At 37.9% G+C, this 25,897-nt stretch overlaps 1 protein-coding gene across 1 annotated transcript; it reads left to right on the top strand.

The window, feature by feature from the left end:
- On the top strand, nt 1-25,897 carry LOC128643699 (ubiquitin carboxyl-terminal hydrolase 37-like). Its single transcript, XM_053696528.1, has 5 exons — nt 1-135; nt 9,189-9,387; nt 9,679-9,850; nt 25,402-25,487; nt 25,619-25,897. Exons 2-5 carry the CDS (start codon nt 9,232-9,234, stop codon nt 25,805-25,807), a joined length of 603 nt encoding a protein of 200 aa, XP_053552503.1. The 5' UTR covers nt 1-135; nt 9,189-9,231; the 3' UTR covers nt 25,808-25,897.

Below are 25,897 nucleotides of genomic sequence, written 5' to 3'. Positions count from 1 at the left end.
CACAGGTTCCCGCCAATTTGTGTTTTCTTTGGAACTGTGGGATTCAGGAAGAGTGTGACTGAGGACTGGAGCTTTGAATTAAGCAGCTGTGCAGTGGAGTTAAAGGTTGACAGCGAAGGACTCCACTGAACATTGGTGAGTGTATTTTTTTTTTAAGCATGGTCTATAATAGATTATAGCTAATATTAAGCCATTTTTGTAATATAGTGGTTAATGTTATACTTAATTTACAGGTTTGCACTGTATATCAATTGCAGTTGCAGAATGAAATTATCTAAAAAAATTATACACAGTGGATAGTAATAGACATAAAATAGGGAAGCGATTTTAGTTGTCCAGTATGTGGTAGGGATGATTGTGTCATTTAAGAGTATTTGTGCGTTCACGTTTGACAGGGACAGCAGGGGGAATTTTCTGGTTTATGTTCTCAGTAATCATGGTAAGTTGTTTTTTTTTACCTCAGAAGCTTTCAGGCTGACGTTTTTCAGGATCCCATTATTATACGTCCATATGTGTTAGTGTAAGCAAATGTACAATTATGCCAATGTTTTATGTTTTTATGCTAAAAGCTAGGATATTTTTAACAGTCCCTGTTAAATTTGTTGTGGCATTGATATCACGTGACATCGATGACGTTTAATCAGTATATGTATACCCATTTTGCAGATGTCAGAAATGCTATATGTTCAAATAAAGCACTGTATATAAAAAAAAAATCTGTTTTTCATTACAAATTTGCTTTTGTAAAGAAACAGTTGCTCATCTCTATACATTTATTTTATTCTGTTCTCAATCTTCTATGACAGTGGTCCACACATTTGTTTAAAATTTAGGAGCCATACATTAAAGGGACAGTCCACATTATAATTTTTATTGTTTTAAAAAATAGATAATGTCTTTTTTTTTGTTACCCATTTCCCAGTTTTGCATAACCAACACAGTTATATTAATATACTTCTACCTCTGTGATTACCTTGTCTAAGCATCTTCTGACAGCCTTCTGATCATTTTATTATTATCTATTGACTTGCATTTAGTACTGTGTTGTGCTAAATCCAGACATCCTGCAAAAACTCACTTCAGGGAGGTGGCTTCACCGGCTACTGCACAATCTTCCCCCCCCCAAAAAAAAAGTGGTTTAATGTCTCTTTAAATTGTTACCCGACCAAGTGTTTTTATATATATATATATATATATATATATATATATATATCTATATATATATATATCTATCTATCTATCTATCTATCTATCTATCTATCTATCTATCTATATCTCTCTAATCTCTAATCTCTAATCTCATCACAAATCACTGTAATATGCGCTCATCAGATAAGTCCGGTGCACAGACCCGGAACCGGCGCTATGGAGAGTGGGCGGGTACACACCCCCTGTATTCGGCCAGAGGATTGGCTGCTACTTTGGGAGGGACTGCCGAGCACGCCCCAAACATAACAAATATACAAAGATCGAGTAGCGCTCAAACGCCACAGGAAAGGCTCCAAATCAGCGTGTAAAGAGAATCATTCAGTGAAGAAACTCCAGGCAGCATAAAGTAAAAAATCCAAATTTTTACTCCAAAAAGTAAAAGGACGTAGTAAAATACATCCGAAACAGAAGCCAGCAATGACACGAACAATCAGGTAGATGAACTGATCTCCATGCAGACACGTTTCGTGCGCATGTGCACTTGTTCACTGCTTACCTGGAGATCAGTTCATACACCTTTTAAGGCTAAACCAATTAAAACAACTTTTAAGTCAAAACCTGATTGGACACTGACATAAGAGCGAACACCTCCCTCTATAGTGTATAGCGACTAGCGAGACCTCTCATTGTCTCATGTGAATAGATTTTAATAGTCTAAATTCTTCTATAGACATATAGGCATTATGTTATACAACCTAAACAATTCTCATACCCTTTAAAAATAGTTATAACTAAATTACATTTGAAGCAGAAGTTATAATCTCAAACAATTCACATGTATCACAAATTTGCAAAAATCGATATATTGCGCTACTGACTTATGTGTTAAGTCATTCTTGTATTGAAAGCATGCCAACGTATCGCTGCAAGTTACAGAAAAATTACTTTATATATAAAGACACACACTCTTAGGTGGTATCGAATATAATTGTGATATGTGTGCTGTTCTTATTTGTCAAGTATTAATATTTTAAGTTTAGAATGCAATTATATTATAATAGGGAAATATTTATGCATATCCTAAAAACTTAGACTCAAATAGAGCCCTATGAATGCCCTTTTTTAGATGAACAAATATCAAATGATGATTTTTCAAGTCATAGGTAGAAGGTTACACTTTAGAGGGAAGAAAACATTTCAGTTCTTAAGTGAAGACATCTGGATCCCGTCTTATATTCAGACCCTCTGGTTCACTGGTCTGAAGTGAGAACATCCAGAAAATCTCCTCCTTATTGAGGAGTTTTTCTCTTTTGCCCCCCTTTTCCATTTGGTGATGTGATCAATACCCTGTACTTTCAAAGATGATACATCAGAATTATGTTTTAACCCCTTAACGACATGCGTCGTACAGGGTACGTCTTGCACAAACTGGTCTTTAAAGACCAGCGACGTACCCTGTACGACGTTGGGGTTGAAAGCGTCTGGAAGCGATCCTGATCGCTTCCAGCCGCTTTCCGGTTATTGCAGTGATGCCTCGATATGGAGGCATCACTGCAAAAACTTTTTGCCCCATCCAATGCAGAGAGAGCCACTCTGTGGCCCTCTCCGCACCGGACATTGATGGCCGCAATCGTTGGTGGGTGGGAGCCGACATGGGAGGCGGGTGGGCGGCCATCGATGGATTGCAGAGGTGGGCGGGATCGCTGGGGGGGCGCGCATGGACGCGTGCACGGGGAGGGAGCGGGTGGGAACCATTACACTATGGAACATAGTTTGTTTACATTTAGAGGGATAGAGGGAATAAAAACATAAATCACAGTAATCAAAGTGATCTGGGAAGGGGTGGGGGTTTTGTCTTGGGGGGGAAGCTACACTACAGAAAAGTGGGGGAAAAAAATAAAAAAAATATATTTTTTTGTAAACTGGGTACTGGCAGACAGCTGCCAGTACCCAAGTTGGCTCCCAATAATGTAGAAGGGGAGGGTTAGAGAGCTGTTTGGGGGGGGGGATCAGGGAGGTTGGGGGCTAAGGGGGATCCTACACAGCAGCACATATAGATATGCTAACAAAAATAATAATAAAAAATGAAAGATGCATTTTATTTTAGTACTGGCAGACTTTCTGCCAGTACTTAAGATGGCGGGGACAATTGTGGGGTAGGGGAGGGAAGAGAGCTGTTTGGGAGGGATCAGGGGGTCTGATGTGTTAGGTGGGAGGCTGATCTCTACACTAAAGCTAAAATTAACCCTGCAGGCTCCCTACAAGATCCCTAATTAACCCCTTCACTGCTAGACATAATACATGTGTGTGATGTGCAGCGGCATTTAGCAGCCTTCTAATTACCAAAAAGCATCCCCTAAGCCATATATGTCTGCTATTTCTGAACAAAGGGGATCCCAGAGAAGCATTTACAACCATTTGTGCCATAATTGCACGAGCTGTTTGTAAATAATTTCAGTGAGAAACCTAAAATTGCGAAAAAATTATGTTTTTTTTAAAATTTGATCTCATTTGGCGGTGAAATGGTGGCATTAAATATACCAAAATGGGCCTAGATCAATACTTTGGGTTGTCTACTACACTACACTAAAGCTAAAATTAACTCTACATGCTCCCTAATTAACCCCTTCACTGCTGGGCATAAAACACGTGTGGTGCGCAGTGGCATTTAGCAGCCTTCTAATTACCAAAAAGCAACGCCAAAGCCATATAAGTCTGCTATTTCTGAACAAAGGGGATCCCAGAGAAGCATTTACAACCATTTATGCCATAATTGCACAAGTTGTTTGTAAATAATTTCTGTGAGAAACCTAAAGTTTGTGAAAAAATTTGTGAAAAAGTGAACAATTTCTTTTATTTGATCGCATTTGGCGGTGAAATGGTGGCATGAAATATACCAAAATGGGCCTAGATCAATACTTTGGAATGTCTTCTAAAAAAAAATGTATACATGTCAAGGGATATTCAGGTATTCCTGACAGATATCAGGGTTCCAATTTAACTAGCGCTCATTTTGGAAAAAAAGTGGTTTTGAAATAGCAAAGTGCTACTTGTATTTATTTCCCTATAACTTGCAAAAAAAGCAAAGAACATGTAAACATTGGGTATTTCTAAACTCAGGACAAAATTTAGAAACTATTTAGCATGGTTGTTTATTGGTGGTTGTAGATGTGTAACAGATTTTGGGGGTCAAAGTTAGAAAAAGTGATTTTTTTCCTCATATTTTATAATATTTTTTATAGTAAATTATAAGATATGATGAAAAGAATGGTATCTTTAGAAAGTCCATTTAGTGGCGAGAAAAACGGTATATAATATGTGTGGGTACAGTAAATGAGGAAGAGGAAAATTACAGCTAAACACAAACACAGCAGAAATGTAAAAATAGCCCTGGTCCTTAAGGGAAAGAAATTGAAAAATGGCCTTGGTCCTTAAGGGGTTAATTTGAAATGTCTTGATACCGGAGTATCACTGTCTACATCCTCAATTGACCTTAGGTGTTGCAAAAATCTATCTTTGAGGGACCTCTTAGTTTTCCCTGTGTATTGTTTTTTGCACAATTCACAAGTGAGCAAATAACCAATGTGCGTTTTAGCACAGTTAATGAAGTACCTAATATTGTACTCTCTATTGGTAGTACTAGAAATACATTTATTTCTCTCACATACAAAGTTACAGGTTTTGCAGAAATGACGCCTACATTTGAAAAAACCTTGTTTTTGTGTGAGCCAACACTTGTTTTTAATTGGCTTAATGTCTGAAGGAGACAGTTAGCTAAAGTCTTAGCTCTCTTGGGGATAAAGTCACACCCAGGTTTCATGATTTCTCTGATTGGATCTGAATAAAGAATTGGAAGTGATTCTTTGACTATTGTACACACTTTATTGAATTCAGCACTAAATATAGTGATACATTTAAGTTTAGTAGTTTTCTCTCTAGCTATCTTTGACTTTTTTGACTTAGTTAGTTGTTCCCGAGGGATAAGATCTACGCTTTCCTTTGCCATTTGTAAGAGACCCTCCCTATAGCCACGCTGCCTGAATCTGTCAGTTGCTTCTCTAGCCTGTTTTTGGTATTCTTCTTCCTTAGTGCAATTTATTTTGATGCATATGTATTCCCCCTTGGGGATACCTCTAAGTACGTGTCGGGGATGACATGATTCATATTTGAGTCAATTGTTACCTTCAGCATCTTTTCTATACATCTTTGTTTAAATTGGAGACCCACTTTCTTCTCCCTGGACTGTGAGATCCAAGAAGTTGACACTCTTATTGCTGTGTACACCTGTGAATTCAATCCCATGTTGGTTACGATTTAAGTAATTGCAGAAATGATCTGCTGTTGTTTCATCACAGTCCAGTATGAAGTACAGGTCATCAATGTAATGATAATATTGAATTATCATGGCCTTGAAAGGGTTACTATCTCCAAAGACATGGGACAGCTCCCACCAACCCATAAACAGGTTGGCGTAGGAGGGGCCAAACCTAGCCCCCATAGCTGTCCCACGTCTCTGGAGATAGTACTCTGTCTGAAACATAAAAAAAGTTATGCGTTAATAGATATTCAATCGCTCTCAGTAAAAAGATTTTAGTCACTTCCTCAAAGTTATAAACTGAATCAATAAAGAATTCAATGGCAATGAGACCCCTGTGATGTTCAATGGATGTATACAATTAAGTAACATCCACTACCATTAATCTATAATTGGATTTCCATTTAATATTACCAATTTTATTAATAAAAGAAGTGGTATCCTGAATATAGCTGAGTAGTTGACAGACCAACGGCTGCAGAAAGGTGTCTACAAGTTCAGATAATGCTTCATTCAATGACCCAATGCCTGCAATGATTGGTCTGCCCGGCGGAAACAAAGGATTTTTGTGAATTTTGGGAAAGTGATGGAATATAGGTGTAATGGGATGTGATGCTGTTAGTTTTTCCTCAATGGTCTGTGTGATGATGCTGTTAAGTGCATATTTAATAATACTTGTGATCTCCTTTTGAAATCTATTAGTTGGATTTTCAGTTAGTCTGATGTATACATCTTTCGCCCAGTTGTCTCTTAGCCTCAGTCACGTAATCTGTCCTATTAAGGACAACCACGTTGCCTCCCTTATCTGATGGCCTTATTATGATGTTCTCATTTTTAGACAATTCCTTAAGAGCTAGTTTTTCTTTAATAGTTAAATTTGTATGTGCTTTCTTTGCTTTTTCAGAGACTATTTCATTAAGGGCTCGTAGCTTAATCTCTACTGTTTTTTTGAAAAACATCTATCACTTTTGAGCGTGTGTGAAAAGGATAGAAACTACTCTTGTTCTTAATATGTCTGAGGGAAATATTTCTTTCCTGTAAAAGATCATCTTTTGTATCTCTCCCTTCCTCTAATAGTTTTTCTAAATCCCTCACAGTGTTTAATTCTGAAAAATTTAAGTCAGATGTTGGTGTTATAGCATATATATCACTTTCCTTATTTACATTCAGGTCAATATCATCTTGTGACCCCCTCATCATTAGCAAATAAATGCTTTTGTAATGTGATTTTACTAGCAAACCTGTTTATTTCAAGGATTGTTTCAAACACATTAAAATGATGGGAGGGCACAAAATTAAGACCTTTGGATAGTACATTCAACTCTACGGAAGTAAGGGTTAATGAGGACAAATTAATGACATTTCCGTCTATGCATACTTCATCACTTTCTGTGATCTGGTTGGGCTTTTTTATGGCCTCCACAACATCTCCTGTGTGTGTTTTTCTGACCCCTTGTGTGGCCTGCTCCTGCCCGTTTTTGACTGAGAAGTAGGATCTTCGCAATATTGTGAAACATCGCCCACCTTTAATACCGCTGCTGTTGCTCCTTCATTAATGTCACCATCTGAGGAGTCGCATTTGTACTTTGTATCGGCGAATGTTACACTTTTTCCCTTATTCCCTTTCCAAGCAGCTTGGCTATAGGGAGGGTCCCTTACAAATGGCAAATGAAAGTGTAGATCTTATTGCTCGGGAACAACTGCTTAAGTATAAGTCAAAAAAGTCAAAGATAGCTAGAGAGAAAACTACTAAACTTAAATGTATGACTACATTTAGTGCTGAATTCAATAAAGTTTGTACAATAGTCAAAGAATCACTTCCAATTCTTTATTCGGATCCAATCATTAGAGAAATCCTGAAACCTGGGTGTGACTTTATCCCCAAGAGAGCTAAGACTTTAGCTAACTATCTGTCTCCTTCAGACATTAAGTTAATTAAAAACAAGTGTTGGCTCACACAAAAACAAAAAAAATATTTGCATAGGAAATTAGCACATCTAGGCAAGCATCCCCACTTGCTTTTACCCAGAAATACCTCATATACAATGTTACCAATGCACAAGAGAATTCTGGGTAAGTTATGCAAATTCTCAGATTTGTTGCTTCAAAAATACTGTTAACAGCTATCCTTTTAACAGGATTATTGCAGCAAATCAGAAATCACTCACTAGACAGCTTGTTTTGTTCTATTTGGAACTCATCAGTAGGAGATAGATTTCTGGTTGCTGCATTGATAAAGCTATTTTCAAGGTTAAACCAAAATACATTAAAATTTCAGTTTTTTATCTCCCCCATAATTTTAATGAATTTTGGTTTAACCTTGATAATAGCTTTATCAATGCAGCAACCAGAAATCTATCGACACAAAAATTCTGGTGTTGACTGTCCCTTTAAAATTTTTATTGTTTAAAAAAGATAAATAATGCTGGGGGATGTTTAGTAAAGGCATTATCTATCTTTTTAAACAATAACAATTCTGGTGTAGACTGTCCCTTTTAACTTTACCACGAGGCATGCAGCATAACGTGGCAACCCCGATACACCTCCGGCTCTGGTTCTAATGACCCAAGAACCTCCTTAGGTATCGATAGATTGTTTTTAACCAGGTGGCATTATTAGCTCATATTTTACTAACAGTATATAATAATTAATATCTAGTAGCCCCAAGATATGTCAATAAGCATAAGGTGCGGGATTTTCCTTATTAAAAAGCCGGTGAAAAGAAATGCGTATCGGCTAATGTGGTTGTAACAGTAGAGTGCCGTTCTACATGTGTATTTATTTTGAGCACGGCATCTAGCAACAAACGATAGTTATGATTTGGCTTCAGCACTGTGCACACAACCTGCTTGGGTGATGTAATCTAACATACGTGACCAACAAAAGTAAGCTTGCCGTGTGCCCCTTGTCCAGTCCTATACACTATATACCTCAAACTTGGCTTGTGGTTCTAACAATGTTTGAGGGGTATGGGATCTAATTTAATGCTTAGTGTCTAAAGACATCTGGGGTAGTCCACCCATCTGGTAGCGAAGTGACATGTTATAGTTGTCGTCATATAATTACCAATATAAATGTGTTGTTAATGAGGGCTGATATGGAATGAGATTTGTTTTATGCTACAGTTTGTACTGTGTAGAATACATCAGGTTCCATGTGTTCTGCTTTATAGAGACTCGGCATATAGTCTGATGGCGCTTTTACAAGTGGCATCCTTATAGGACCGGCTGCAACCCAGAATGGTAAACTGGCGGATTAGTGTTGGTAGGTAAAGGGGAGCGTGCATAAATGACAGAGGGGAACCGTGTGATGGGGTGTATGTGTGTATATATATATATATATATATATATATATATATATATATATATATATATATATATATATATATATATATATATATATATATATATATATATATATATATATATATATATATATATATATATATATATATATATATATATATATATATATATATATATATATAAAATTTTTTTTTTTAGAGACACACACCATTAGGAAAAGCACTCTCACCTCCTCTGCAGCTTCAAAACAAATCCGCACTCACTGGATTTTTGATTGTAGTATTTTTATTATATATATATATATATATATATATATATATATATATATATATATATATGTATATATATATATATATGTATATATATATATATATATGTATGTATATAATGTGGTTAGAATTTTTTTTTTTTTTTTCCAGTGAATTATTTTGTGGGATTCACACCAAAAGTGTAGGAAAGAAAATGACGTCACTGTGCCTGCATGGTACAATTCGAATCCACAGTCTCAATGTGGGAACATCTCCATGGAAAGAAGGCAGCTGTGAAGTTATTGAGAAAGACGACAAATTCAGTTTGGTTGTGCAGTACAAAGCTGGAGGAGCACCGGCCAAATTTCCAGTAAGATATTCTGACTACCTTTCTATTTAAAAATATTAATCTGTTCCCCTATCTGAAACACTAGTTATTTTTAACTTTTTGACAGCCATTAATTTATTATTTGGAGGTTAGTGGATTTTAACACATGCATATGTGTATATACAACTGTATATGTGTTTCGTGTAATTACACTCGCATACATATAATTTATCAAGCCTCGTCTTTGATTTACTTTTTTGTGAATTTGTTTTAAAGTAACCTTGTTTGACTGTAATTGTTTTTCCATGTCTTACTAAGCTTTTTAATTTGTAGCTGAATCAGAATATTAAAACCGTAATTCTGAGGCCCATGGGAAAGAAGCAGAGTCGGCTTATGGTTAATTTGAAAGATACTAGCTCTCTCACTATAGATAAAATCCCATGCAAAGATGCTGATGAATTAAAACAGTTCCTGGATTCATTTAAAATTGAAAAGGCTCAAACAGGTAAGAATTGTCTTTTATTTAAATTTTATTAGAAATCATATGTTAAATAAGTATCTTTTAACAACTTGACCCCTTGGGCAAAATGGACATAGGTCCTTTATCACACAGTACTTTGCCCAGCTTACTGTTGACGAAGTACCTACGTCCAACACTTTTGCATGCTGTGGTCCACACTGTCAGACTGCAGCTGGGGACAGAAGGCATTTTTCTTTGTATAGTAAGTGCTGATTGTGCTTTCTTACAATATTTATTAATGAGGGAAGGAAGCAGGCAGATGTAAACGTGAAAACGCGATCGCAGTTATGAAGTATGAATTTTGCGATCACAAATGCACGTTCTCAATATTAATGTATACATGAATATTGATAACACAAATACATTTTAAACGCTGCAACTGGTATAACAATTAATGTGGAACACATTCAGGGAAAAATAATTTTGCAGTGAATTGTCCCTTTCATGGAATTGGATGGGGTGGTAATTTAAACTCTTAAATCGTAGTCCTCTTAAGCCATAGAAACCCTAAAAACCAACCACTCAGAGGCAGAACTTTTTTTAAAAGTATTAGAATATATTGCAGCAGTTAAAAATTGCATTTCAAATTAGCTGCAGAGAAAAAAAATATTATAAACTACATGATTATAAACCCTCATATATAAGAATAATTTTGCAATGAAAACTGCAGCTTTATTTTGTCAAATTATTATATTATTTGTTTATTCTTTTCACTGATTTCTTTCTACTCCAGAACAAAAGAACTCCTGCTAACCTATCACAAACTAATATTCAGATATTGCACAAACTTTGTTTGCACATGTGCAGACTGGAGTAGTCTGGCCTCTTGTATTTCCTTAAGGTGGTTTAACACTGATTCAACTTGGTTACAATTGCAAATAATGATTTGTTTATCATGATTGTTAATGCAAAACTGATAATCCACATTTTAAAGCTTGTGATACCATAGAAGCTTAGGGAGGGAGGGTAAAGTAAACAAAAACTTTCATAAATAGTCTTAAGTTATGGTAAACCCAAGTGTATAACTAACGCTAGGATTTACCATCACTAAAAATAAATGAGTTTCACTCATCGTTTTGTAAAATACAGCCTTACACTCATCCTAGCTGTTAAGAAAGCATATCGCAAACACAGCACCTTCGACCACCCACGGCACAGCACTTTCTTTAATGAGGTGATGTTTCCACCTCTAGACCAATAGCCGTCAGTGTCAGCTGACATCCCAGCACGGCATGTAGTTATAAAAAGGTGCATTGCTTTTAATACAGTACTGTCTTACTTTCAGAAGTCGCAGCTTTGCCGACTGGGAAAGGCTAGGGGGCGTGGTTGAATAAGTTTCTGAGAGCAAGTCATCAATTTGCTGCTGTTTTGCAGCGCTGTTCCATATTTGACTGTTCTCTTTAAACAGAGTTCTGCTTTGGCTGCACTGTTAAGTAAAATTTACACAGAGCAGCCAGAGCACATCGCTGTTTGAAGAGAACAACCTGATGTAGAGCAGCTCTGCAAGGCAAAATCTCTTAACAGTTCCTGCGTACGTTCCATTCTTTCTGCAGGCATGCTGCAGTTTCTGCAATATCTCAGATCTTAGCATGTTCTGTCTTGAGGACCAACCGTTTTCAATAGCAGTCTTCTGCTCTTTCATATGGTGTGTCTTGTGGGTATAATGTTTAAACACCTGTGTCATTAAAAAAAAAGTCCCAGAAGCCTCTCTTTAAAGTAAAGCTATATAGGTTTTTATACCCAAGTCATCTCTGTGGAAATACTGATCAAATGGCATGAGTAAATGTGCATTTATTTGAGTAGTCTTATGAGAGCCCCTACATGCAGAAGGCCCTTGTTTATTAGAGGATAATCCCTTTTTTTTTTCACTATAGACTTTAGAAAAAAAAGCATACATAATTTTTTCCAACCTTGTTTTTTAAAATTTTAATACAAATATAATTTGTTAAACACATTTTTGTGGTATGGTTGTATGCTTTTTATATAAACATAAAATAATGGTATGGTTTCAGCGGTGTAGAGATTTAAAAATAAACTACTTGTCCAAGGGACTAAAGCAGGAGCCCAATCTACTTGTCCCTCATGACAATCTACTTGTCCTGATTTGCAAAATATTTTAATCAAAACTGTATTTAAAGGACCAGTCAACACAGTAGATTTGCATAATCAACAAATGCATAATAAGAAGACAATGCAATAGCACTTAGTCTGAACTTCAAAAGAGTAGTAGATTTTTGTTAAATAAATTGCAAAGTTATGTCAATTTCCACTCCCCTTGTATCATGTGACAGCCATCAGCCAATCACAAATGCATATACGTATATGCTGTGAATTCTTGCACATGCTCAGTAGGAGTTGGTGACTCAAAAATTGTAACTATAAAAAGACTATGCACATTTTGTTAATGGAAGTAAATTGGAAAGTTGTTTAAAATTGCATGCTGTATCTGAATCATGAAGTTTAATTTTGACTTGAGTGTCCCTTTTAAATAAGGTTTTATCTGTTCAACTGTCAACATATTCATGCTGGGTAATTCTTCCTAAAAAAGCATCTTACAGGGGAAACCTGTGTACATCATGTAACCTTCTGGACAAACTAAAATTGTATTACCTACTAAAACAAACGCAATTTACCAGGACAAATATAAAAATATGTAATGTAGTTTAAATTAAAGCAGTATAATGCAGGTATATACAATGGGCTTGTAAACATATACCTACATTGTCACTGTAAAGAACATATATTGAGCAGTGAATTACCCTTCTGAATACCAGACACATAGGAGCAATGATTGACAGAAGCATATGGAGAAGATTATGTACCTGGAATGCAATGAGGAAATCACTCCATATACTCAGTGTGTATCAGTGCCCCCGGGGAGCAGCTCCCTGTGAGACTTCCTTCCAGCCCGACGGTGTCTGACAGTGACAGAAGAGTTATTCGAATCGCCCCAGGATGTCAACCTGTCATGAATTCCTATCTTTTAAAGCGGTTTTTCTAACTGTAACACTGCCAGGCAGCCAGAAAGTGACAAGTGCTATATTAAAGCATGCCACAAAGGGCCATGTCTCCCGTCACTTTCTGACTGCCTGGCAGCGTCAGTTAGAAAAAACGCTTCAAAAGATAGGAATTCAGGACAGGTTAACATCCTGGGGTGCATTGAAGAACTCAGGCATGAAAACAGCAGGCTCCTGCTAACAAGCAAAGGTCTGGAGGATAGGGAGGGGGCAAACCCGGCACACACAAACACGACTGCCGGAATCTTGCAAGAGTACACCTCACTGACAAGAAGAACTGGTTGCGCACAGGGAGCTGCTACACATTAGACAAGTATGTACCCTGCTCACTCACGGCCGCGCTGTACTTTTATAAGGCGGTGTGGCAGTTTTACAGTGTATAAGAGAGCCTTACCTCCTGCTGGCCACTATTAGAATAACGATGAATAGAATACAAAACAAAGCTTTTTTTTTTTTTTTTTTTTTTTTTTTTAATGCCCGGCGCACGAAACTACATGTCCCGGGCGATAGGAATTGCACATCCCTGAGTTTTAATCTGCTGAAAAAAGTGTTTCACTGAAAGTGGGGCTTAAAAACGAGCAGCATTTTAAAAACTGCAAAACAGTTCAGCACAAGAGTGGAAGTGTCTCAGCAGTTAGTACAGCTGTCCTCACAATTCATCTGACAATGCCTTACCTGTTAGCAATCTCTTCAGCTAGGAGAGCTTCTGAGTGGTTAACCTTGTCATGTGATTCTTCATTAATAGGATAAGGCTGTACTTTGTAATAAATTATGATTTTCTTTTTAAGTTCGTTTCTGCACAAACTATTAATCAGGAAGTTGCTCCTTGTGTTCATTATGCCCAGATATTGCTAACCCTAATGAGCGGCTATTACATAATCTTCATGTAGTCAGGGCTTTGATGATCTATATATTTAAGCTACTAAAGAATTCAGACAATAGTTTAGTGGTCTGTTCACTACTACGGGACTCGTAAGGGGCAGAAGGGATACTAAGGTAGCGTTGGCCTCTTGGCTCAAACAACACAGTTTTCTTGGCGGCGGGAAAGCAACATTGTGATGCATCTTTGGATCAGATTTGCAAAACTGCAACATGTTTTTTTTGTTTTTGTTTTTTTTTTCTGCATATTTTTTTCCAAATGTCATTGCTTTTAATTTTTGCTTTTTGGCAAGCAACTTTTGGTTGGAAAGTTCTTCAGTCTGCAGTGTTATATTGGAACTGTCAGTAAAATTGTACCATTTTTTCCGTAACAGACCATCTGCTTGGGTATTAATCCCATATGTTATGGACCATAATAACTGTGGACTATAATTTTACGAAAGAAAACAAAATTTATGCTTACCTGATTATTTTCTTTCTGAATGACTATGGTCCACAGGCCCCCACCCTTTTTTAAATTTTTGGGTGACCGTTTTAATGACACCTCTGCAGACTCTGTTTTCTCTTTCCTACCTATATGTTTGCTATTCTATAGTAGGCTATATGTTAAAGGGGCATGTAACTCAACATTTTTCTTTCTTCTTTTTCATGATTCAAATAAAGCATTGTGACTTTAAACAACTTTCCAATGCACTTTTTTTTGTCAAATTTGCTTCATTCTCTTGGTATTCTTTTTTTTTTTTTGAAGGAGCAGCTATACACTGCTGGGAGCTATCTGAAGACATCTGGTGAACGAATGAAGAGGCATTTTTGAGCATCCAACAATCGGCAGCTAGCTCCCAATAATTGCTGCTCCTTAGCTTACCTAGATATGCTTTTCAACTAAGGATACCGAGAGAATTAAGCATTTTAGATAATGGAATCAAATTGGAAAGTTTTTTTTTTTTTTTTTTTTTTTTTTTTTTTTTTCTTTAAATCATTCTGTCTGAATCTTGAAATAAAAATGTTGGGCTTCTTGTCCCTTTTAAACAGAGAGGTGGGAGGGATTTTTGGTGGGTTCTTGGCCTCCTCCTGGTGGTGGGAAATATATGGAGCACTGTGGACCCATCATCGTTCCGAAAGAAAATAATTTATCTGGTAAGCATGCATTTCATTTTGTTTAGTGAATGGCTCAGGGGTTGGTCATAGCTGGTTTAGCACACATGACAAATATATTTATACACACATTAAAACAGTGTTCCTTAGTAGCCATTTTCAGAGCTCACTAACTTTCTATTTTAAAAGCTACTCTAGGGGCTAGATTAACTAACCCACTGCGGGCAGACAGGATCGCAAGTAGTGAACCTGTCTACCTGCAATAGTCACTTGCTATGTTTCCTCACACGGCAAGGATTCTTGTTTAGCACCGCTCCCTGCTCCGGTGCAACCAGCTGCGGTAGAGAAGGGAATGTCAATTACCCTGAACGAACAAATGTTGGGGTGATTGATCAGGTGATTGGAGAAGAAAAAGCAGTTTCTATTTCTTAAATATGTGGCAATAAGCTTGCTCTTTCTCCAGCAAGGACCACTTTGACATGAATAATGTGTATCCAAAGTTTATTAAAGGGACACTGTAGTCATAAATAAAAGTCAAATAACAATGTAGTATAGGTATAAATCTATTATTTTCTAATGTATCTTATTTATTAAATATGTACCCTTTTGAAAATAATTAAGTTTGAAATATGAATTTTTTCCAAACCTACTTGTATGTCAGCCGTTAAGGATTCTTAATCCGCGCTGACAACTGCAGTTGTAAGATGGCGTGTTTCTGAAGTACTGCGCATGCGCGAGTTAGCGCAGCATCACAGGAAACGTCACCATCTGCAGTTGAATTAGGCAAGTCGAATCTATCAGCAGCAGTCGAGGGAGCAGCGCACATAACGTAAGTACTTAGCTTAAGAACGCTTCCAGAATCGCCCTAGAATAAACGAGCAAACAATACTTATTTTGGAAACCGTATTGAATAATTTTATTTAGCTATATTATAATTTGCAGTATGTTACACCAAATAGAATCTCCCTTGACACAAACTCTTAAATGGATCGCAAACAATTATGATCCCCAAACAATAAGTTACTGTTGTATAGCATTAATAAAGATTTTTAAATTCCCAATACGTTTTTAATAAAAAATTAAAACACATAATATAAACTACTATTCTTATATTTGGCAAGAGATAAGACGTTTCTATAATATGCACAAAGTCTGGATAACCGATTGAATATATTTTTCTCTCCTATGCGCAAGCGTAAAATGTAAATAGATGTGGGTAACTTCGTCTTCTGTTGTTAGAAATGCTCAGGCGCGATTTAGCCGAATTGATGCGCAGACTTATTAGGAAGGATTATGCTGATGATATGCATAGGATCGAAATTTAATTGGTTACTGATTTTATACACACAATGCCGAAAACGGTGGGCTGGAATAGGTGACGTCATGGCCGGGTAAGATTTATTAAAAATATAAGGTTTGTAAGCTTCGTTTTTATGAAAATATAGGTTACTACGTTTTAATAGATGATAATGATATACAATATGTTACTATTGTGTAATGAAAAAGGACAAAAACAGTAATCCTTTAACAAAATGGAATTCAAGTACTGCGGTAATTTCAGCTTTCTGGGGTTTGAAAGAAAATGTTTCTTTAGTTGTATTTTGGCATTTTAATCTGAATGTTTATCAGTCAGTTTCTGCAATATCTGGACTTTATTTATTTATTTATTTATTTTCTCTTGTAAGATGTATCGAGTCCATGGATTCATCCATACTTGTGGGATATTCTCCTTCCCTACAGGAAGTGGCAAAGTGAGCACCCACAGCAGAGCTGTCTATATAGCTCCTCCCTTAGCTCCACCCCCCAGTCATTCTCTTTGCCTACTCTAAGTACTAGGAAGGGTAAAGTGAGTGTGGTGACAAAAATGTTAGTTTTTATTTTCTCAAGCAAAAGTTTGTTATTTTAAATGGTACCGGTGTGTACTATTTACACTCTGGCAGAAAAGGGATGTAGATTTCTGCAAGGAGGATGATGATCTTAGCACTTTGTAACTAAGATCCACTGCTGTTCTCCCAAGGGCTGAAGAGTACAGGAAAACTTCAGTTGGGGGAACGGTTTGCAGGCTAAACTGCATTGAGGTATGTTCAGTCTATTTTTTTCTAGACCGACTGTGTTAATTCTAGAAAAGGCTGACAATATCCCCATGAGGGAAGGGTAAGCTGTATTCAGACACTTAGTAGGAATCCCAGCTTGCATGAAGGGCTCATTAGTTACTGGTGACACTGATAGGAAAAAACGTTTTGTTATATTTGCATTTTTTTTTTTTTTTATAAATAAACGTTTTTTGAGGGACTTTAAGGGGTCATTGTGGCTTGTTTTAGGGTTATTAACCCACATGGCTAGTTTAAGAAACACTCTGTTGTGTTTCTTTTAGGCCTCAAAACATCGAGTGAGGTGGGAGGAGCTTATTTTCGCGCCTCAGTTGCGCAGTTTCTTTTCCTCAGACATCCAGCTGCTTCTCCAGAGGTTCCTACTGTGTTTGAGGGCTGTAAGAATTTTTTTTCCCCACAAATCGTTCCTAAAGGGCAGGTAGGCGCCACAGCAGAGCTGTGGCAAGGTGCTGAACGTTTTTTTTTTTTTTACCGGTTTTTGACGTTTTGTCAATCCGGTTTTTACATTAAGGGGTTAATTGTTTATTTGCATAGCTGTGCAAAGTTACTAAGGCTTTATGATGCTACTGTAAAAATTTCATTGAGTTTACTGCTTTTTTACACTGTTTTGCAGAGTTTGCAGCTTTTTTTCTCTTAAAGGCACAGTACCGTTTTTTTCTAAGTGTTATTTGCTTTGATTAAAGTGTTTTCCAAGCTTGCTTGTTACATTACTAGCCTGTTTAACATGTCTGACACCAAGGAAAATCCTTGTTTAATGTGTTTAGAAGCCATTGTGGAACCCCCTCTTAGAATGTGTCCCACTTGCACTGATATGTCTATAAATTATAAAGAGCATATTTTAGCACTTAAAAATATTGCAATAGATGATTCTCAGACAGAAGGAAATGAGGGTTTAACATCTATCTCTCCCCAAGTGTCACAACCAGTAACTCCCGCGCAAGTGACGCCTAGTACCTCTAGTGCGTCGAATTCATTTACTTTACAAGACATGGCCACAGTTATGAATACAACCCTCACAGAGGTTTTATCCAAACTGCCTGGTTTCCAAGGAAAGCGTGACAGCTCTGGGTTAAGAACAAATGCTGAGCCGTCTGACACTTTAGTAGCCGTATCCGATATACCCTCACAATGTTCTGAAGTAGGGGTAAGGGATTTGTTATCTGAGGGAGAAATTTCTGATTCAGGAAAGACGCTCCCTCAGACAGATTCTGATATGACGGCCTTTAAATTTAAGCTGGAACACCTCCGCTTATTGCTCAGGGAGGTATTAGCGACTCTAGATGATTGTGACCCTATAGTGGTCCCAGAGAAATTGTGTAAAATGGACAAATACTTAGAGGTTCCTGTTTACACTGATGTTTTTCCAGTCCCTAAGAGGATTGTGAATATTGTTACTAAGGAGTGGGATAGACCAGGTATTCCGTTCGCTCCCCCTCCTGTTTTTAAGAAAATGTTTCCCATATCTGACACCATGCGGGACTCGTGGCAGACGGTTCCTAAGGTGGAGGGAGCTATTTCTACTCTGGCTAAGCATACAACTATACCTATCGAAGACAGTTGTGCTTTCAAAGATCCTATGGATAAAAAAATAGAGGGTCTCCTGAGGAAAATTTTTGTTCATCAAGGTTTTCTTCTCCAACCTATTGCGTGCATTGTTCCTGTAACTACTGCAGCTGATTTCTGGTTTGAGGCTCTAGAAGAGGCTTTTCAGATGGAGACTCCATTAGAGGATATTATGGACAGAATTAAGGCCCTTAAGTTGGCTAATTCTTTCATTACAGATGCCGCTTTCCAACTGGCTAAATTAGCGGCAAAGAATTCAGGTTTTGCCATTTTAGCACGCAGGGCGTTATGGCTTAAGTCCTGGTCTGCTGATGTGTCATCAAAATCTAAACTTTTGAACATTCCTTTCAAAGGAAAGACCCTATTCGGGCCTGAACTGAAAGAGATTATTTCAGACATCACTGGAGGGAAAGGCCATGTCCTCCCTCAGGATAGAACAAATTAAACTGAGGACCAAACAAAATAATTTTCGCTCCTTTCGGAACTTCAAGGGTGGTCCCGCTTCAGCTTCCCCTGCTGCAAAGCAAGAGGGGAATTTTGCCCAATCCAAGTCAGTCTGGAGACCTAACCAGGCTTGGAACAAGGGTAAGACAGCATGAAGGGGTAGCCCACGATCAGGGACCGGATCTAGTAGGGGGCAGACTCTCTCTCTTCGCTCAGGCTTGGGCAAGAGATGTTCACGATTCCTGGGCCTTAGAAATTGTGTCCCAAGGATTACTTCTGGACTTCAAAGACTCTCCCCCAAGGGGGAGATTTCACATTTCTCAATTGTCTGCAAACCAGACAAAGAGAGAGGTGTTCTTACGCTGTGTAGAAGACCTACATACCATGGGAGTAATCCGCTTTTGGAACTGGGCAGAACAAGGGCTAGGGTTTTACTCAAACCTGTTTGTGGTTCCCAAAAAAGAGGGTACCATCATTCAAGATGGAGACTATTCAGACTATTCTACCGTTGATCCATGAGGGTCAATATATGACTACCGTAGACTTAAAGGATGCGTATCTACACATCCCTATTCACAGAGATCCTCATCAATTCCTCAGATTCGCCTTTCAGGACAGGCATTACCAGTTTGTGGCCCTTCCCTTCGGGTTGGCCACGGCTCCCAGAATTTTCACAAAGGTGCTAGGGTCCCTTTTGGCGGTTCTAAGACCGCGGGGCATAGCAGTGGTGCCTTATCTAGACGACATCTTGATTCAGGCGTTGACTTTCCAGATAGCCAAGTCTCACACGGACATCGTGTTGGCTTTTCTGAGATCTCACGGCTGGAAGGTGAACATAAAAGAGTTCTCTCTTCCCTCTCACAAGAGTTTCCTTCCTAGGGACTCTGATAGACTCGGTAGAAATGAAAATATTTCTGACGGAGGTCAGAAAATCAAAGCTCTTAACCACTTGCCGAGCTCTTCATTCCATTCCTCAGCCATCAGTGGCTCTGTGTATGCAGGTAATCAGACTCATGGTAGCGGCAATGGACATAGTTCCTTTTGCCCGCCTACACCTCAGACCACTGCAACTATGCATGCTCGAACAGTGGAATGGGTAGTATGCAGATTTATCTCCTCAACTGCATCTGGACCAGGAGACCAGAGATTCTCTTCTCTGGTGTTTGTCTAAAGACCACCTGTCTCAGGGAATGTGTTTCTGCAGGCCGGAGTGGCTCATAATAACGACAGATGCCAGCCTGCTAGGCTGGGGTGCAGTCTGGAACTCTCTGAAAGCACAGGGCTTATGGTCTCGGGAGGAAACTCTACTCCCGATAAACATTCTAGAACTGAAAGCGATATTCAATGCGCTCCAGACGTGGCCTCAGCTAGCTGCGGCCAAATTCATCAGATTTCAGTCGGACAACATCACGACTGTAGCTTATATCAATCATCAAGGAGGAACACGGGGTTCTCTAGCGATAATGGAGGTTACCAAAATAATCCGATGGGCGGAGGATCACTCTTGCCATCTCTCAGCAATCCATATCCAAGGGGGTAGAGAACTGGGAAGCGGATTTCCTAAATCGTCAGACTTTTCATCCGGGGGAGTGGGAACTCCATCCGGAGGTATTTGCCCAGCTGACTCAGCTATGGCGCACACCAGAATTGGATCTGATGGCGTCCCGTCAGAATGCCAAACTTCCTCGTTACGGATCCAGGTCCCGGGATCCCCAGGCGGTACTGATAGATGCTCTAGCAGTGCCCTGGTCCTTCAATCTTGCCTATGTATTTCCACCGTTTCCTCTCCTCCCACGTCTGGTTGCCAGAATCAAGCAGGAGAGAGCTTCTGTGATTCTGATAGCACCTGCGTGGCCACGCAGGACTTGGTATGCAGACCTAGTGGGACATGTCATTTGTTCCACTGTGGACTCTGCCAATGAGGCAGGACCTTCTAATCCAAGGTCCATTCACGCATCCAAATCTAATTTCTCTGCGTCTGACAGGTTGGAGATTGAACGCCTGATTCTATCAAAGCGTGGTTTCTCTGAGTCGGTCATTGATACCCTGATTCAAGCTAGAAAGCCTGTCACCAGGAAGATTTATCATAAGATTGGCGCAAATATTTTTATTGGTGTGAATCCAAGGGTTACTCATGGAGTAAGATTAGGATTCCTGGAATATTGTCTTCTCTCCAAGAAGGATTGGAGAAGGGATTATCAGCTAGTTCCTTAAAGGGACAAATATCTGCTCTGTCTATTCTTTTACACAAACGTCTGGCAGATGTCCCAGACGTTCAAGGCCTTGGTCAGGATCAGCCTGTATTTAAACCTGTTGCTCCACCATGGAGCCATAAACATAGTTCTTAAAGTTCTTCAAGGGTTCAGTTTTGAACCCTATGCATTCCATAGATATTAAGCTTCTATCTTGGAAGTTTTTGTTTAGTAGCTATCTCTTCGGCTTGAAGAGTTTCTAAACTATCTGCTTTACAGTGTGACACACCTTACCTTGTTTTCCATGCAGATAAGGTGGTTTTGCGTACAAACCGGGTTTCTTCCTAAGGTTGTTTCTAATAGGAATATCAATCAGGAGATTGTTGTTCCTTCACTGTGTCCTAATCCTTCATCAAAGAAGGAAACGTCTGTTGCACAATCTTGATGTGGTTTGTGCTTTAAAGTTCTACTTACAAGCAATTAAGATTTCCAGTCAAACCATCTTCATTTGTTGTTTATTCTGGTAAACGGAGAGGTCAAAAGGCTACGACTACCTCTCTTTCCTTTTGGCTGAAAAGCATCATACGTTTTTGGCTTATGAGACTGCTGGCCAGCAGCCTCCTGAAAGAATTACTGCTCATTCTACTAGAGCAGTGGCTTCCACATGGGCTTTTAAAAATGAGGCTTCTGTTGAACAGATTTTGTAAGGCGGCGACTTGGTCTTCGCTTCATACCTTTTTCCAAATTTTACAAATTTGATACTTTTGCTTCTTCGGAGGCTATATTTGGGAGAAAGGTTCTACAAGCAGTGGTGCCTTCTGTTTAAGGTTCCTGTCTTGTCCCTCCCTTCATCCGTGTCCTAAAGCTTTGGTATTGGTATCCCACAAGTATGGATGAATCCGTGGACTCGATACATCTTACAAGAGAAAACAGAATTTATGCTTACCTGATAAATGTATTTCTCTTGTGATGTATCGAGTCCACGACCCGCCCTGTTTATTTAAGACAGGCAGTATATTTTTATTTAAGAAACTTAAGTCACCACTGTACCCTATAGTTTCTCCTTTTTTCTTCCTAGCCTTCGGTCGAATGACTGGGGGGTGGAGCTAAGGGAGGAGCTATATATACAGCTCTGCTGTGGGTGCTCTCTTTGCCACTTCCTGTAGGGAAGGAGAATATCCCACAAGTATGGATGAATCTGTGGACTCGATACATCACAAGAGAAATAAATCTAACATAGAAGCTTAACAGCTGTATAGGGAGAACTGTTAAATTACTCCCACTTATAACAGTATTAAAATTATTAAACCATAAAACAATGCATAAAAACAACTGATCAATGTTAACCCAGCCCCAGTTAGTGGGTACAGGTGAATGAGGAAGTTTTTCGAGCCGTTAACTAGTGGCAGCAGGTTCCTGGTGGCGCTATTTAAAACGGCTTGTAAAAGACCTGGAAAGTAAAGTGCTAGATTGTTTAGCACAGTAGAAATCAGTTAACAGTTATGGATCATATCTGAGGATTTGGCCGCGGTATAGATCCCAAAAAAAGGAGTGCTTGACCATACGCCGCACTCAAATTAGAGTCTATGGCACCGGGTTCTGGCCAATCAAACAGTGATATCAACCAATGCCTAAGTGTAAAATAAGTGATAACACGAAGGTGCTAGGTGTGTGACCAACAATAGAACACGTGAAAGGTGCGTTTCAAATAAGCAATAAAAATGCTGGCGATGATTACACAAAATCTAGTACAATGCTAGCATTAGTTACACAAAAAGATAGATTAAAAACTATACAAATACTTATAAAAAATCCAGATGGATATCCCAAAAACTATATATAAAATTGTGTTCAACAAAGGATAATAAAGAGCAATGCAGTTCAAAAATATCAGTGAAAAAAGATGTCAGTGAAAAATTGTCAGTAAAAAAATATATAGTCAGTGAAAAAATATATATACAACGGTGGCACTAAAGAATCCAGAGGAAATCCTATTCAGCCGAAAAATCGTGATGGAAAAAATTGATGGTTAAAGGAAAAAATGATGATAGATAACAAAATAATTTGCAACAAAGTGTGTCAGTGAAAAATTAACAAACACGTTGTATCCAGTGGTGAATCAAAAATGTTCAGTTTGAATTCTTTTCAAAATGAAATGTGATGATAATCTGGAAAGGATTTTCCAAAGTAATCCTTTATGGGGCTCAGCTGTTCCTATGATTTTATCAACGATCCCTAAATCAAAAAATAAAACGTAGCGTAGCAAAATTTTTTCAATTGAGAATTATTAGAAAGATGCTTAACCAATGGGTCGTCCAGATTATCATCACATTTCATTTTGAAAGAATTCAAACTGAACATTTTGATTCACCACTGGATACAACGTGTTTGTTAATTTTTCACTGACACACTTTGTTGCAAATTAATTTGTTATCTAATCATCATTTTTTTCCTTTAACCATCAATTTTTTCCATCACGATTTTTCGGCTGAATAGGATTTCCTCTGGATCTTTAGTGCCACCGTGTATTTATATATTTTTTCACGGACTATATATTTTTTCACTGACATCTTTTTCACTGATATTTTTGAACTGCATTGCTCTTTTATTATCCTTTTGTTGAACACCAATTTCTATATATATATTTTGGGATAATCCATCTGGATTTTTTTATAAGTATTTGTATAAGTTTTAATCTATCTTTTTGTGTAACCTAATGCTAGCATTGTACTAGATTTTGTGTAATCTTCGCCAGCATTTTTATTGCTTATTTGAAACGCACCTATTCACGTGTTCTATTGTTTGTCACACACCTAGCACCTTCGTGTTATCACTTATTACACTTAGGCATTGTTGATATCACTGTTTGATTGGCCAGAACCGGTGCCATAGACTCTAATTTGAGTGCGGCGTATGTCAAGCACTCCTTTTTTGGATCTATACCGCGGCAAATCCTCAGATATGGATCCATAACTGTTAACTGAATTTCTACTGTGCTAAACAATCTAGCACTTTTACCTTTTCAGTCTTTTACAGCCGTTTTAAAATAGCGCACCAGGAACCTGCTGCTACTATTTAACGGCTTGAAAAGTAGGTGGTTCTCCACCTGCTCACTCACGTATCGGAAAACTTCCTCATTCACCTGTACCCCCTAACTGGGGCTGGGTTTAACATTGATCAGTTGTTTTTATGCATTGTTTTTATGGTTTAATAATTTTAATACTGTTATAAGTGGGAGTAATTTAACAGTTCTCCCTATACAGCTGTTAAGCTTCTAATGTTAGATTTCCATGCTGGAAATCGGGTATACCGTTTTTATTACTTTATTTTTAACTAGTCTAAACTGTATATAATAAATTTCATTTAGTACCTAATCCTACCTCCTGCTTCTGTGTGTGTTATACATACCCTTAGGCCTTTTGGCGCTGTGATCACTCCTATCTTCTTTCATATACTAAATGAACACTAACTTGGATGTAATATTTTAAAAGTGTCCCTAAAGTCAGAATTTAACCTTCATAGTTCTGATAGAGCATGCTGTTTTACTCACGTTTCAAAATTACTTTTATTCAATGTGCTTTGTTCTTTTGATTTTTTTTTTTTTTTTTTTTTTTTTTTTTTTTTTGGCTACGGAGCAGCAATTCACAACTTGTAACTTGCTGCTGATTTGGTGGCTGCACATATAAACAGCTTGTCACTCACCAATGTGTCAGGTAGCTCCGCATAGTGCATTGCTGTTTTTTCAATAAAGGATATCAACAGTAAAGCAAATTTGATAATGAAAGAAAATTAGTAAGTCGTTTATAACTGTATACTCTATCTGAATCATGACATTTTTATTTGGGGTTTCATGTGTTTCTGTCAATTCCCTGGTGGAGGGATTGGGTCTCATCTGCAAAATGTTAACCAGATAAGTGTTTTTCAACTTCTGTCCTTCGAGCACACCAACTGGCCTGAATTTACTGATATTTGAACCAGTACATGTTGTAACCATGGTTACTGATGACCTGATAATTTCACATTTATTCTAGTTAAGATATCAAGAAAATCTTGGCCTGCTGGTGTTCAGGAAGTAGCAAAACGCTGATCTAGGGTATCAACAGAGATGGAGACATTTCTGTATTTTGGTTTTAATATCAATTTGTTGCTACAGTGATCATAGAGCCTGCATTTGTAGGACCATCTATTGCTATCAAGTCTATAGTCTTGTCCTTTAATCATTTTAATTTTATCAGGTAAACCTGTCCAAGGATCAGGCAGCTTTGGAGGTGTTTTGGTGAATAGGAGCACCCAGAAGGAAGTAAACAGACAACAAAATCAAGTATGCCAATTTCTGTCTTTTTTTTTTTTTTTTTTTTTTTTTTTTTTCTTCAAGCACATTCTTACCATACTATTTACCATACAGTTTTTGTATAACTTTTTTTTTCTTTGTTTTTTTTCCCTTCCATTTAGACTCCATCCAAAAGAGTAAGTTTTGACAAAGATGAAGCTTCCACCAAAAGTCCTTTAAACAATTTTGGAAGGACACCATTAAAAACCTCACCTGGAAGCATTACATTTTCCGGTCGAAACAACATTTCTCCTACAACATCTACACCACATAGATCAAGTCTTATGGAAAACAGGTGCAGATCATGTTAAAGGCACAGTTTACCCAAAATTGTTCTCCCCTTTAAATTGTTCCCAATAATCCATTTTACCTGCTGGAATGTATTAAATTGTTTACAAGTA

Source organism: Bombina bombina, unplaced genomic scaffold (genome assembly GCF_027579735.1).
Source record: "Bombina bombina isolate aBomBom1 unplaced genomic scaffold, aBomBom1.pri scaffold_1287, whole genome shotgun sequence".
Classification (NCBI taxonomy): Eukaryota; Metazoa; Chordata; class Amphibia; order Anura; family Bombinatoridae; genus Bombina; species Bombina bombina.
Note: the sequence above shows the minus strand (reverse complement) of the source record. Positions and strands in the feature narration are given on the sequence as shown.

Coding starts and splice junctions, on each gene's coding strand:
- LOC128643699 (XM_053696528.1), top strand. CDS start 9,232: ATGACGTCACTGTGCCTGCATGGTACAATTCGAATCCACAGTCTCAAT. Junction 9,851..25,401: donor AATTGAAAAGGCTCAAACAG/GTAAGAATTGTC, acceptor TAATTTTATCAG/GTAAACCTGTCCAAGGATCA. Junction 25,488..25,618: donor TAAACAGACAACAAAATCAA/GTATGCCAATTT, acceptor CCTTCCATTTAG/ACTCCATCCAAAAGAGTAAG.